At 38.0% G+C, this 15,716-nt stretch overlaps 1 protein-coding gene across 6 annotated transcripts in view; it reads left to right on the top strand.

Moving 5' to 3' along the window:
- Nucleotides 1-15,716, top strand: part of KIAA0232 (KIAA0232 ortholog) — a 72,225-nt gene that overhangs the window by 52,032 nt on the left and 4,477 nt on the right. For all 6 annotated transcript variants that reach the window (XM_040593510.1, XM_040593544.1, XM_040593535.1 and 3 more), the window contains 2 exons: nt 787-4,084; nt 14,362-14,443. In XM_040593510.1, the coding sequence (XP_040449444.1) occupies nt 787-4,084; nt 14,362-14,443 (3,380 nt within the window). The remainder of the gene's footprint in view (nt 1-786; nt 4,085-14,361; nt 14,444-15,716) is intronic.

Raw genomic sequence — 15,716 nt, 5'->3', positions numbered from 1 at the left:
AGTACCTGAGTCCAGTGTTACTGAAGTACTCAGGAGTTTTATCATTGACTTCTCTTGGAGATGTGACCGCTACTGTATGTCTTAATAATAAGCATTGGTAGCAACAGTCTAGTAGAAGGGTTGCTAAATCAATGATACTTCCTCAGGGATTGTGCTGATGTGCATTTAACTTAATTACCTTCTGAATGTTTTTCAACATGTTTTCACTGAAGTACACGTGATTCAGTATAAATCTCTTTACTGTCAAATATATACTACTATAAACGTTGCAGAAAACCATATTTTAATCTTGTCCCTGTTGCACAAAGATGTTAAGCATCTTAAACTACTCAAGAACTAATCTTTTTTTGCAATATCTTTTTTTTTTTTTTAATAACTGCACGATCAGGCTATGTTAGAACTTAAAAGATAGTGTCTCATTTCATAAAGGAGAATTTAAAAAACTGAAATTCAGGACCGAACTGAGTGAAACTCACAACTTCCTCATTTATACTCTAAAGCAAATATGGTGACTGTAGTGAATTACTACATTATCAAATAAATTGGGAGTCAGGCCTTCACTGTTTTAGGCATCCACAATTTCTGTCGCCTGTGAAATCTTAATCTCCCTTTTGTTATCATTCAGATAAACAGGGCAATGACTGGCATGTGCATATATAGAACAAATTAGGGTTTTTTTGGCAATTAGATTGGTAGTGTTTTGATATGTTTTTAGTAACGCTTTCTAATCTCAATGCCTGTCTGAAGTTCCATGACCTGAATGTAACCTTTTTGTTTTGCTTTCAGGTACTATGAAGCATTTCCTCCTCTTTCTGAAAAGCCAGTTTGCCTGCAGGAAATTATGACTGTATGGAATAAATCCAAAGTATGCTCTTACTCTAGCTCCTCATCTTCATCCACTGCTCCACCAACTAGCACAGATACATCTTCTCCAAAAGACTGCAATAGTGAAAGTGAAGTAACTAAAGACAGAAGTAATAAAGTATCTGCCACTGTACAGGAAAGAACCCAGCAGAAGAAAAGTAAAAATGAGAAAGAAAACAAATTTAGTAACAACACTGTTGAAGAGAAGCCTGTTTTGTACAAAAAGCAAGTCCGACATAAGTCTGAGGGAAAGATGCGTCCTCGCTCCTGGTCATCTGGATCCAGTGAGGCTGGCTCAAGTTCTAGTGGTAATCAAGGTGAATACAAGGCATCAATGAAATGTATTAAAGTAAGACATAAAACAAGAGAGGTTCGAAATAAAAAAGGGCGTAACGGGCAAAGCAGGCTTTCAGTGAAATCTGGTGAAAAGGCTGATAGAAAAGTCCACAGCGGAAGCAGTAGCAGCAGTAGCAGCGGGTCCATCAAACAGCTCTGCAAAAGAGGTAAAAGGCCATTAAAAGAAATTGGAAGAAAAGAAGCTGGTGGTAGCGATGGAAAAGATTTGTATTTAGACAGCAGAAATGAAAAGGAATATAAAGAAGAACCCTTGTGGTATACTGAGCCGATTACAGAGTATTTTGTTCCTCTTAGCAGAAAAAGCAAGCTGGAGACTACGTACCGCAACAGAGAAGATATATGTGGTGTAACATCAGAGGCTGTAGAAGAATTGTCTGAATCAGTGCATGGTCTTTGTATTAGCAACAATAATATTCATAAAACATACCTCGCAGCAGGTACTTTCATCGATGGTCACTTTGTAGAAATGCCTGCAGTTCTAAATGAGGATATTGACCTCGCTGGGACCTCAATATGTTCTCAACCAGAGGACGACAAGTATTTAGATGATGTTCATCTGTCAGAACTAACACACTTCTATGAAGTGGATATTGATCAATCCATGTTGGATCCTGGTGCCTCAGATACGATGCAAGGAGAAAGTCGGATTTTAAATATGATTCGACAAAAGAGTAAAGAAAAAACTGATTTTGAGGCAGAATGTTGCATAGTGTTAGATGGAATGGAGTTGCAAGGGGAAAGTGCAATATGGACAGATTCGACCAGCTCTGTTGGTGCTGAAGGGTGGTTCTTGCAAGACCTTAGTAATTTAGCTCAATTTTGGGAGTGCTGTTCATCTTCTAGTTCTGGTGATGCAGATGGGGAAAGTTTTGGAGGAGATTCTCCGATCAGATTCTCCCCCATCTTAGACAGCACAATGCTTAATTCACACATGCTTGCTGGCAATCAAGAGCTCTTTTCAGATATTAATGAAGGGTCTGGTATAAACTCTTGTTTTTCGGTGTTTGAAGTGCAATGCAGTAACTCTGTTTTACCATTTTCTTTTGAAACACTCAACTTGGGAAATGAAAATGCAGATTCTAGTAGCACTGCTAATATTCTTGGGAAAACACAGTCTAGATTGCTAATATGGACCAAAAATAGTGCCTTTGATGAAAATGAACACTGTTCCAATCTTTCAACAAGAACCTGTAGTCCATGGTCACACTCGGAAGAAACCCGTTCAGACAATGAGACTTTAAATATTCCGTATGAAGAATCCACGCAATTTAATGCAGAAGATATTAATTATGTAGTTCCTAGAGTGTCTTCGAGTTATGTAGATGAAGAAATTATAGATTTTTTGCCAGAAGAAACCTGCCAGCAACAAGCTAGAACTTTAGGAGAAATGCCTGCTTTGATTTTCAAAAAAAAATCTAAGCTAGAATCTGTCTGTGGTATTCAGCTAGAACAAAAAGCAGAAAGTAAAGACTATGAAACTACACAAGGGTGTAGTGAAAGCAGTCCACATGGAGATGGCTACAGCTCAGGGGTTATTAAAGATATCTGGACAAATATGACAGATGGAAATTCTGCAGCGATGGTAGAAATAGAAGGAATAGAAGATGAATTGTTTTCAACTGATGTAAATAACTATTGCTGCTGTTTGGATACAGAAGCAAAAGTTGAAACCCTCCAAGAGCCCAATAAAGCAGTGCAGAGATCAGAGTATCACCTTTGGGAAGGTCAGAAGGAGAATTTAGAGAAGAGAGCCTTTGTGTCAAATGATTTATCAAAAGTAGATGGTGGTGACTATACTACACCGTCAAAACCTTGGGATGTTAACCAGGATAAAGAAAATTCATTTATACTTGGTGGTGTGTATGGGGAGCTCAAAACATTTAACAGTGATGGAGAATGGGCAGTGGTGCCACCTAGTCACACAAAAGGGAGCTTATTACAATGTGCAGCTTCTGATGTAGTGACAATAGCTGGTACAGATGTTTTTATGACTCCAGGTAATAGCTTTGCCCCTGGTCATAGGCAATTATGGAGGCCATTTGTATCATTTGAACAGAATGAGCAATCAAAGAGTGGAGATAACGGATTAAATAAGGGTTTTTCTTTTATCTTCCATGAAGACTTACTGGGAGCTTGTGGTAACTTTCAAGTGGAAGAACCAGGGCTTGAATACTCATTCTCTTCCTTTGACCTGAACAATCCATTTTCACAAGTTCTTCATGTAGAGTGTTCGTTTGAGCCAGAAGGAATTGCATCTTTCAGCCCTAGTTTTAAACCTAAGTCAATTTTGTGCTCTGATTCAGACAGTGAGGTTTTACACCCCAGGATATGTGGTGTTGATCGAACGCAGTACAGGGCTATACGGATTTCTCCAAGGACTCACTTTCGCCCGATTTCTGCATCTGAACTTTCTCCAGGTGGTGGAAGTGAGTCAGAATTTGAGTCAGAAAAAGATGAGGGAGGTATTGCTGTCCCTTCTCAAGTAGATGTATTTGAGGATCCACAAGCAGATCTCAAACCTCTGGAAGAAGATGCAGAAAAAGAAGGGCATTATTATGGAAAATCAGAGCTTGAATCTGGAAAATTCCTTCCCAGATTAAAGAAGTCTGGAATGGAGAAGAGTGCACAGACATCATTGGATTCCCAAGAAGAGTCAGCTGGGATGTTGCCAGTAGGAAACCAAGATCCCTGTTTAGAATGCAGTATGAAAGAATCTGTAGATGGTAGGGTGATGGAGAGCTCTAAAGTCAACTGCAGAATAGTGGAGCCGCATGAGGAGACTAGCAGATTTTGCAGTTGTAAAGCAGGGTGCCATTTCCCCACGTACGAGGATAATCCTGTTCCTTCAGGAGAGCTTGAAGAGGTATGTGGATATATAAAATTGTGGAATTTGCGGCTGGCAGCTGATAACCAGCAGTTTGTCATGTGACAGTTCAATTTCAGTGTTTGTAATTGTATAGCTCTCTAGAAAATAGTTTTTTAGAAACACTGGAGATTCCATCTGAACATAAGAAAAAACTTTGTTACTCTAAGGATGACCAAGCATTGACACAGGTTGCCCAGGAAGGGTGTAGAATCTCCATCCTTGGAGATGCTCAAAAGACTTCTGGATGCAGTCCTGGGCAACCTGCAATAGATGGCCCAGCTTGAGTAGGGGGAGTTGAAAATGATGGCCTCCAGAGCTCCCTTTGTAGCTTAACCATTCTGTGAGTCTGTGAAAAATTAACTATCTTCAGGCATTATGGTGTCATCTTGCACACCTTTAGAAATATATGCATGTGTATGCTCATTTGACTTCACAATCTGTTTACTGTAGGTTTTTAGCTTTTCTGATTTGCATATAATATGTTAAAATGTGCATAAAGTTTGAGGAGTGAGATATTACTGATTTTGATTCAGACCTGTTTCGAAGAGGAAAAGCTGAAGTCGGTCTTTTCAATAGAGTTACTTCCAAGTAGAATAATTTGGAGCTGAATTATTGGATGTAAACTTCAGCAAAGAATGGTTTGTAGAAAAGCTTGATTGTCTAGAAATCAAAATATTCTTTTGTCAACACAGACACAGAAAGAAATAAAACATGGATGCAAAATATCCATCACTACCACAGTACTGCAAGGAGGCTTAGCTATAACTACAGGTTAAGCTCAGACTTTTCTGTTGGGTAATTGTAGCCATAGATTAAGTAATGATCAAGAGCAAAAATCCTTTGTAGCTAAAATCCAAGTTTTTCTTGCTGTGAGCTCACTCTGTTCTTGAGAATAAATACATGACCAACAAAATAATTTAGTTGTGCAGCCAGCCCAGAGATACTGTCTTGGATAGTTGTAAGTTGCATCTTACATTTTCTTTCCCCCTTCAGCCTCGTCTTCCACATACTCAGCAGTGGTAGTATCTACATCAGGAAGGAATTCTTTTCATTTTTTCAACTGAACAGTTGCATCCAGTTGGTATTGTGCTATTGTATAGTCAATTAGAAGTTTGAAACACTAATGTATGGGGAAGCTAACCTGTCACTTTCTAAAACTAAAACCAACCTTTTTGTTGAATAGAATCAGAGTTCCTTATTTTCCTCCTTCCCCATTTGTTTCTCCTCTCAGCCTTCTTTAATTGCTATTACATCTTCTTTTCCCAGTGTCTATAAGTTGATGTCTGCTGCTTGCACAAGAGAATCAAATTTGTAACTTCTCCAGACCCTTTCTAGACATCTTGGTTCCTGCTGCTCCATTAAGTTAACAGAGATAGGTGGCTCCAGAAATATTTTCTGGAGTCTGGGAAGTGTCTGTATTTGTGCCAGGCCTTGCAACAAGAGTCACCCAAAAAAATAATTAATAAACTTAGACTGTAAGTCAGAACAGATTCTGGAATTACCTTTTACCAGGAGTAAGCAGAACTTAACTTCGTGCAGTAGGACATAATGAATAAACAAATGCTATAATACAGTTATTTGTGACAGCGGGAGTCTAAAGTTCCTTCCAGCTCTTCCAAGATCTCCTTTCTGGATGCACAGTGCTCCATGAGGATTCTCATCTTCATTTCAACCACTTACTCATTCAAGGAAGTAGTAAGTGTCTGGTATAAGATGAGTTCACAGTGGTTCCATAGATTATGGGTAGCTAAGAGGCTTGGAAAAAAACCTTAGGTACAGAACAGTGCTCAGTGAGCTCTGGTATTTTATTTCTTTACGTTCCTTAACTAACTGCTATTAACTAACTGTATTTTATTTCTTTAAGTTCCTTAAACTAACTGCTTCTCTTGCTCAGGTCACATAATTTTGTTGGTGTTTTCATAGCTTAAAAATTATAAGCCACTGAGAAGTGGCAAATCATTATCTTGGCAGTCTAGACTCCAATTTGGTTTGCAATCAAGCTCTTTCTAGGGGGTTTGAGGAGCCTGATTACACCTGAACTCAGAAAGACTGGGTTAACTAGCCCTCCTGTATCTAGTGTGTCTCACGAGGATGTGCGCACACCCTGTTTTTCTAAGAGCCATTAGTGTGCTTGTGAGGATAATTTGGCTCAAGAATATTTATCTGAATGTATTATTGTAAAGTCTATCTGTGAAAGAGGGTTTTTTTTAAGCATTAAAACAATTCTAGTATGTTGGTTATGAAGTAAGTAATCAGTAAAGATGACTATATCGTGTGCAGGAAGGGGTGCAAGTGTCGCGCAAGTATGTCTTCTGTGTGTGAACATTTTATTTTTTTGAGTGATACTGATTATTTTCATGAGCATTAAACAAAATCAATATAAAATACCTAGAATTAGAACAGTTTAGGAGAAACATCCTTCCTGGACACTCCACATGTACGTGCACAGGAAAAAAAAATTTAACTTGATTAGAGGCTAATGGAATTGACTTGTTAGTATAGATCAATATTTGTAAAGATTTTTTTAAAAATGAAACTTCCATTCTTCCTTTTATTGTCTTACGACAAAAATTAAAGTTACTGTTTAAATCACTGTTACCTAACATAAAGTTTGAGTTGTGTTCTGAGGTATGTCCAATATTTTTACATAAATAATGGATGTGAAAATACTAATGTAAACCACAGTGTAATAGTAACACATTCTGTTTTGCATCACATAAACTTGAATTATATACGTGTTGCGCAAACACACCCACCTTTGAATAACTCCTATTTATAAGACTATAGGAGAATCTGGTTCACTTTCCTCCCACTTACCTGCTATATTAGAGCACTTCTTTTAAAATTATAGCATATTTTGCAGCAGGAATTTGCTGATAGCTCCTGCAGAAGTTCTTCAAAAGTGTACGATAATTACGTATCTAGCCTTAATATTAAAAGAGAAAAAGCTAACCACAAAACCAACCAACCAACCAGCCAAAACCCAAAAAACACCCTCAACCACTGTCCACCCTCCTTGCTGCCCACAACCCCCCACCACCAAAAAAAAAAAACCAAAAACCCCAAAACCCACCAAAACACTGCAAAAACACAACAACAAAACCCACAAAAATTACCCCCTGGAGTACAGTCCTTTTTCTTCCAAGTAAATGCTCTTACATTTAGCTGTGGAGTCACGGGTAAGTATGTGGTCTGGTCCAGTTAATGGTCTTCTGAATACAACAACGCTGAATCTCTTGGCACCAAATTTTATATGGGCTCTAATCTAGTAGGTGTGGCCTAAGAGTGCTTATACTATTGCGTCCTTAAGATAGATGAAGGGACTTGCGCGTTTTGTTGGGATTGGTACCAAACTTTTAAGGTCTGAACATGCCTAGGACAATGCGTTTGGGGATGAGGAAATTTTACTGGCAAGAAACATGTTTATGGATCTCATGCCTTAATTGGCCTATCGGATTTGGTAGGGAACTTTACCTGACTGGAGTAATGCAGTGTAAGTGTATTAACCCCTTTAGGAAGGGCTGTCGAGAGAGGGAGGGAAGTTACATACATTGGTTCTGAGGTCAGTAGTGTAGGAGGTAACCTGCCATAAACCTAGGTAGTGATAAGAGGGACAAAAAATTCAGAGGGGTCTGAATTGTGCTTTAAAATCTGGAGAATCAAGTGGGAAAAACCTTAAAAAGCACAAAACAAAGGACATAATTGTAAAAGAGTAATTTTGGGGCTGTCTGAGAAAGAATTGGTCTGGATAGTTCTTGGTAAGTGCTGATCATGGCAGATGGTGAAAACACCTACAAAGAATCTGAGCTCTAAGTTGATAATTAATAAGACATTAATTTGCTGAGATTTTGAAGGGTGAAAGTATCTTGTTTGTATGAGAGGACCTTAAAAAGATAAGAGTTCACAATGACAGTATAAAAATTGTGAGGAAGAAACCGAGGCTTAAAGTAAGCCAATAAAATAAAAATTTGGTATACCTGAAAGTCCTAGAAGTAAACTAGAAACAGAAAAGTGACTGAAGGTTACTTCTGAGAGACAGGACTAACAAGCCTGGAAACCTGTAAAAAGATAATGTCTAAAGTATTGGTTAGTGCTTTTTTTTTTTTATTTTATTGTTTGAATTGTTTGTGAAAAGGCAATTAAGCAAAGGAGTAGTACAGAAGAATTACACTGTTTCAGATAGTCATAGGAATATTCAGCTAAATATCATGAGGAGCAGCAACTAATTTGAAAAAAGCCAAGTAGAACACACAAAAGATAGGAAATATATAAAAGGCAAACACATTTCCATCCTTTTAAAGAAGAAAATGGAACCTGGGGTATCATTAATGACTCTTAAATTCCCTAAAGAAATGTTTTAGACCATAAATATCACGGATGCACAAGAAACTGAGAAACTTTCGAAGTATTGGTTTGGCAAAAAGATTGCACTCTCAAAATAAGAGTTGGTGGCTTACTAGAGGAGAAGGGAGATGATTAGTTTTTCTGGCCTGGGACATAAAATACATGTTTATGAAAATCACTGATGTTACCAAACTGAGAAGCTCTGCAGTTACACTGGAAGACAGGATTAGATTTAAAAGGTGGTTAAATTGGAGAAACATTCTGAAAAATAAAATGCAATCTAGCAGGGCCAAATAGAAATTTCTAAAGAACATAATAATCCTCTTCACAAGCACAGTATGAGGAGTGACAGGCAAGGAAATGACATGAAACGGAAAAGCATCTTCAAGCAGATCATAAGCTGAGCATAAATCAGGAATGACACTGCAAAAGATAGCGATATTGTGATACATAAGTAGGAATGCCCTTCTCTAAGAGGGGAAGTAGTTGCTTCTGCTGGAGCTGGAAAGTCTTCAGATGGAGTAGTGGGCTCAGCTTGTTTTCCCTTTTATTCAGTTGTATTCTTAAAACACTGAATTGCTTTTCTGTTGTTATGCTGGAGATCAAATGCACAGTTTAATATGATCATTATAGATTATAGGTAGCAATGAGGCTTGGAAAAAATCCTCCGATAACTGAACAGTGCTCAGTGAGCTCTGGTAATTTATTTTCTTTAAGTTCCTTAGTGCAAAAGGAAAACTAACTGCTTCTCTTGTTCAGGTCGCATGATTTTGTAGGCATCGGGAAACATGTCCTGAGGAGAGCAACACAAGTATCACTACTTTTGAAAACAGAGCGAAGGAACTGGGGTTCTTTTATCTCAAAACAAGAGAAACTTGAGGAAGAACCCAGAAGTTTTGCAGAAGCCATGTTGATAGTTACAGGAAATAAGGAAAAAGCTGTGTTTTTCTGTAGGCTCTGATAAACACAAAGGAAGTGAATGTAATGACCTTAAATCACAGCAAGGGAAATTGAATAAGAATTCTAACCAGAAAATTACTTACTATGGAGATCAGTTATTTTTAGGGAAGCAATAGAAATTCTGTCTTGAAGAGATTTAGAGTGTAGGAATAGTGTATTTTAGCTGATTCCAGCTTTGTGCAAGAGTAGACTAGATGATCTTATAGCATCCCTTACACATACATTTTCAGTGAAATTTGAGAATTAGGTGACTGCCAAGTAGGTTTTAAGAATATAAAGTCTAGACTCTGTTCCCTTTGTTCATTTGTGACTAGCTTCTTGAGCCAGATGTATCTTCCCTGGATAGCAGGTGAACTAAAATTACAAACAGATCTTTTGGAAGGAGTCTCAATGGGTTTATTGCTGCTTTGACTTCTGAATTATTTGTGAGTTTCCTGTATTCTTTCTGATAGGGGCTGCAGAGCAGATTCAAGGAAATCTGTACTTAGAGATTTCTTTTTTCTTTTTTCTGTGATTGGTTATGAAACTGTTAAGTGTAACACTTCAAATAATACTCAGAACTTATGAGTCTTTAGTCATTATTCTGTTCAGATTCTGCAAAACTCTCGTCACTGCCTCAATCCTTATCAGCATGCATTCTGAAAGAGGAGAAATACTAATTAGAAAACACCAGCATTGAGTATCTGATGCCCGAATAGTCTATTCTGAAAGGCATATCAATTTAGGTGAGATATAATAACTATTTAGATGGGTAGCTGGAAAATTAAATATTTTTTTTCATAAAATACTGGAAGTGCCCTCTTTTCGAGATCCTCAGGCAGATGGTCCTTAAAATTGTAGACCCCAGCTCTGAGAATACGTTTTGCAGAAATTTTGCTTGAAGAATAAAGTTCTGACCAATGCAACATTTCTAACTAGCAAATGACTAATCTTCCATATGAACTTGCTGTGGACTTTTATCTGTAACTGTAGGGAAAAACCTGTGATGGAAGCAAGGATATCAATAAAAATTATGGCCAACTCATACAAAATTGTTAGCTGAGGAACAGAAAAAAAAATAATCACACTAATATTTCCCCCTGTGCAGAGTGTTGATAAAGTAAGATTTTTTTAAGCACATCTTATACCAGTTCTTGGTAGAGGAAACTGTGTTGCATATTCCTAACTGCTCTCAGAGAAATTTATGTGAGGTTGCAAAATAAAACGATCTGTTATTTTCGGCCAAGAAGAAAGAATAAAATAAATTCCTAATGAACTACTTGTATGAGCAATCAAGCTTTTATCTGAAGAGAAAGGTATTCTTTTTTTTTTTAACATACTTAACAAAATATTTAAAAAAATATGCTTTGGGGTTCCTGTTTTTGAGTTTTTTTGTGGTGGTGGTTTTTTTTTTTTTAAATTTATCAATATGAACTTGCCTTTTAATACACTTGTATACATAAGAAGAGGGGGAAGGAACCCCACCCTCCTGCCCCTTCCAGATTTCTCTTACCTTTTGTTCCTTGGCTTTTCCATCACAGCATTTATCATTCAGGTAATCACACTTCATATTGCAGATGTGACAGTACCAGGTTTATCACTTTATTATATGACTGGGCCTTTCTCCTTGAATTCTGGTTTCATACTTCTAGACCTGGTCTTTCCCAACTTTGGTAGCTATTGTTTCCTCACCTGCCTAAATGCCTCTGTCAAAGATGGTCCTAAAAGCTGGCATAGTATCTTGTCACACAGAAACTACAGAATTTCAGCTCTGTCAGCTAACTTAACAGTACCGCTCAAATGTGCTGTTTTCAGGGTGCCTACTGTTCACAGCTGAAAACCATGGCGTTGGATACATCCCTTGCTGTAGTGAGTATGGAACACTTTACGCAAGCAAAACGAGCAAAAGAGTAGTGTGCTCCTGCTGGGCATTCATTCTGCTAGGCCCGTCTACCCAGTCTGAAATGTATTCACCAAAGCAGCTTGTCCTTTTCCCCAAATCAATATAATATGATATTCTGCTGCGTTCTCATAGTATAGGTTCATCAGCTAATGCATTGGGTTTTGCTGTCGATAGCAGTCTTCTGAAGAAAGCAGCAATACAATAAAACGGTGTAGAACAGTAGTCTTCCTTGGCTGCTTTATTTCAAATATTTGTGTGAGTGGAAGAGGAGAAATCCCATTGGCTGTAGGAAATACCATTCATGGAGCAGGAAACATCTTTCACTTCTCTGCTTGTTTTCTTTTTTATTCAGTTGTATCCTTAAAACACTGAATTGCTTTTCTGTTGTTACGCTGGAGATCAAATACGCTGTTTAATACGGTCATTATCCACCTACGCTCACAAAATTTCTCCTTCATGTTAGCTACTTTACTCCAGCTAGATTACAGAGTTGTTGCACTGTAATTTGATCTTTGAAGCAGCAGTAGATTTTTTTTTTTTAGTTGGAAAAAACCTAATACTTACTTTTATTCCTTTAGGAAGTATTTTTACTGATGTTTGCAAGGAATGGTTGTTCTTTTCATGTGAAATTTTGGATGAAAGACCCAAGTGGACAGCCCTGCTGTTGTATGAAGTTCTTAGGAAGATTGAGAAGACAGACATAAATTGATGTTGGAAGGAACAAATGTGAGCTAGATGCCAATGAAAGACTTAAATGCTATTTGAAGTTTTGAAACTAATTCAGTCTTTCAAACTCTTATGCAAACAATAGCAAACATTAACAATACTTTTTTCTGCTGTTGGCTTAGCTCTCAGTATGGGAGAGGTAATAAGGGGACAGAAGCAGAATTGGAGTTTTAGTTTCTGTATGTAACTGCACAAGTACTACTTAAAATTCATAGACAATTGTGGTTTAAATCAGTCAGGACTTGGGGCAGGAGAATCTTGCATAACGGTAACATTACAGCAGTGTTTATGCTTGTGAATGCTGAAGTCCTTGAGTGATCTTGCATCACCTCAACCAGGGGCTCCAAGAGAAGCCTCAGTTACCATATGCCTAGCTGTAAAGCAAGAAAGGAAATCCATCAGTCTGGGAGTGAAACAGCATTGCAGTAGGTTTTGCATTATTGTCTTTTACTTTAAGTACAGCTTAAATAAATATGAATAGTTCCAAAGAGGAGTGACTTCCACTTGCAACTTCTAATACCAGTACCATTGAGCGTAATAGCTATTTAGATAGGCAGCTGGAAAATTTAGTAAAAATGTTCACAGAACACTGGAAGTATATGTAAGTATGTGTGAGGGGGGAGGAGACATAAATTGAAAATGCCATTTTAAAGGGGGAAGAACACCATCAAAGGAAGGTCGAGTCGTGGTACTGTTCTGGTATTGGCATTTCATATTTATTAATTAGGAGTATTTAATTCACAGAATTTTTTTATGATGACGTACTGTGCATTTATAGTAAACATCTAAGCAACTGTAGGAAAAAATGGTGTTTTTTCAGTGAATGTATAAATGGGCATCAGCTTGTATCCTCCATCTCCTCCCAAATGAAACGATCAGTTGGCTTTAGTATGGATAGCGGGTCTTTTTACATTTATCATTTTGCTTTACACATCTGACCTTAATGCTGGTTTAAAGTAACACATGTCATTCTATGAGGGTCAGTGTACAGCAAGAGGGCCAGCTCTGAGCTCGCACTGAAGTCCTGCTGAGCTGTTTCTGCATTCAGCTAGATGTGTCTCTGGCTTTCTCCAAGTCTTCTGGTGTTGAGGCAGTGGTGGAAGGACACAGGAGCTGAGGCAGCCTGCAGCCAGCATCAGTTCAGCCACTGAGCCATCCTGAAGCAGATATGTAGGCTCTGGCGGTGACTTAGCCTGGGTAGCAGGACTGCTGTAGCTTGTTACACCCTGCCAGACTCAAGCTGGCTTTGCTTGTGACTTGCTGTGGATCATCCAGCTTATCAGGTGCGCAGTCGTGACACCAGCAACGTGAGAAACTTTGAAGTTAATAAAGCACTGTGCCTGTGGAGTTTAGATGCCTCTATCTATAGTCAGCAGCAGAGTGAGGCTTCCATGACTGAATTTATTTGTAAATGCACATTTTAATTAAGTCCTGCTTCAAATACCCTTGAGCTTTCCTTCCTTCTATGGTTTAACTTTTGAAGAACTCCCTTTTCTGGAGTTGGGGTTTGAGCTTTTGGAGGGTGGTTCCAAAAGGACTGTTCCTTGGTGTTATGAGAGGAAACCAGCATGGATAACTTCAATATTCATTATAGCAGAATTTCCACAATAAAAAAGTTCAATCTAGCACATGCTTCTGAATGCAGCACTCTTGGGTTGCTCATTTGCTTTGAGAGGGACTTCTCTTTGTTAAATAATAAGCGTTTCTAAGTCTAGGTTCTATAGGTGTGTGGTTCTACAATAGCTTAAGGAGGAACTTTAAGGAGGTTCATTAATTTTCCATCCTTAAATGTTCTCAGGTTTTAAAATAGGGTGGGAAGAGAGTATTTAGGCATTTTTATTGAGTAGATTGAGATTGGTTTTGGCATAAAGACATTATTAATCCTTACAAGCAGTTTTTCCTCATGTTGACACGTTAATTCTCTAGTTTAATTTTATGTTATCCCATTGATGACTTCAAACATTAAATTTTGTTGCCTGTTGTTTGCCTTGTTTTCTGTTTTGTTTTGCACTGAACTGTTTGTCATGTTAACTAATGTTGTTTCAATGTTCTCTTGTTTTGTAGTTAGGTTATAAAGTGTAGTGCTGGAATTAATCTTTTTGCTCTGGATTTATACAGCTGTATGTGGGCAAAGTATGAGCCCCTGCGTAGAGCTCATATTGCCTATGAGAGTTCAGATAATGGATTTGCTGTTGTAGTTTGACAGTCCTTTCTGATTAGTATTAGAAATTGGTAAACCTGTAAAACCTAGCAAATTGGTTGTAATACCAGTTTCCTCCTTTACATGTAAGTATATTATTTATGGCATAATGAAGCATGATTATTGTCTAAACGCTTTCCTATATTGAATACTAATCTGCAGAGAATGAGTGGCAGCCAGGAAAAGCAATGCTGGTGGGAAAAGGCGCTCTATTCTCCCCTTTTTCCTGCATCACAGTGTGAAGGTAAGAAGCTATGCCTGTTCGAACTACCTTGCTGTTGCACCTGCGTTGGAATGAAATGCTTTTTGTTGCAGACTGGAAGTGCTGCAGGTGAATTGGAACTACTATCTGTATTTAAAAACAACCAGTAAACTTCCACAGTGAGTTCTCTTACCCGAGAGAGAACTGGGATGCTTCAGTTACATTTGTAAGAGATCTCTAACATCCTTAAGTAGTTTTTAAATTAAAGTGCTTTTAAAATAGTCTTAAAAGGTATGCAAATTTACCTAATTCCAGAGCCTGGAATTAAGTAAATAGAACGTTAATGTCTGACTTCGAAAATACTTTATTACATTTTTGAACATGCTTCAACCTGTGTAATACTACGTAGCTAATTCTGTAAGAATGTGAAAACATAATTACCTTTTAGGAGTTTGCATAAATAATATGCCAGTTACTCAGTGAATGTGTGCAGTTTCTGTCAAGATGGGAAGACAAGGGATTTGCTTCTTGGCCGTTCCTTTCTCAGTGACAATCTGGGAATTTTTCTATCCCACACACAGATTGAGTCCAGTCTTGGTAGGCAGGCTGCTTGCAAGTGGAAGCAGGTGTGCTTCCAGCATTCTGTTGCCACCTAAGATTTCATAGCATCTGACACCTGGCCCAAGCCCAGCTTTTCACTGGACAAGCAAGAATTAAGACAGCTTGGTTTTGCCTGTGTACCAGTTTACCTTTTGTGGAGAAAAGGCAAGAAGCTAAATAACAACATTCTGCACACCGGATTGACAGGCTATCTGATGCTTTTTGTTGGTAGAGGTGCAGTGCAAAAAACTTCTAATCAGAGACCTGGTTCCTTAATAATCTGGAAGTAAATTGGCCAGTAATTATTAGTGAACTATTTTGGCATGCACCTTGAAGTGCAACCAACTAAACTATGTTCTTGGTGCCTAAATGCCCTTGCTTTGGTGTTTAGGACAGTTTGGATTACTTTCAAGAACATCTTCATTTACTTCACTCCCAACTGTAGAAATAGTGTTTGCACAGTTTGAGAATAGATTGATACCTAGAGGACTTAGGTTTACCTCCTGGATCGGTCACAGAACCACCCATATTAGAAAAAAAACTCAGTATTTACAAAGTAAAGATATTTAGTGTCCTTTCGTAAAGCTGTGGAGTGTTTTTTCACAGTGACAATTGCAGAGATGTTACTGGTCTAATAGCAAATGCAGTGACTCACGCTCTTGAGTACGTGTTTTAGAGTAATCCCTGAAGTTCTGTGAATTGTGCAATCTTTTTG

Source organism: Falco naumanni, chromosome 1 (assembly GCF_017639655.2).
Source record: "Falco naumanni isolate bFalNau1 chromosome 1, bFalNau1.pat, whole genome shotgun sequence".
NCBI lineage: Eukaryota > Metazoa > Chordata > Aves > Falconiformes > Falconidae > Falco > Falco naumanni.
This window is presented reverse-complemented; position numbering and strand designations above follow the sequence as displayed.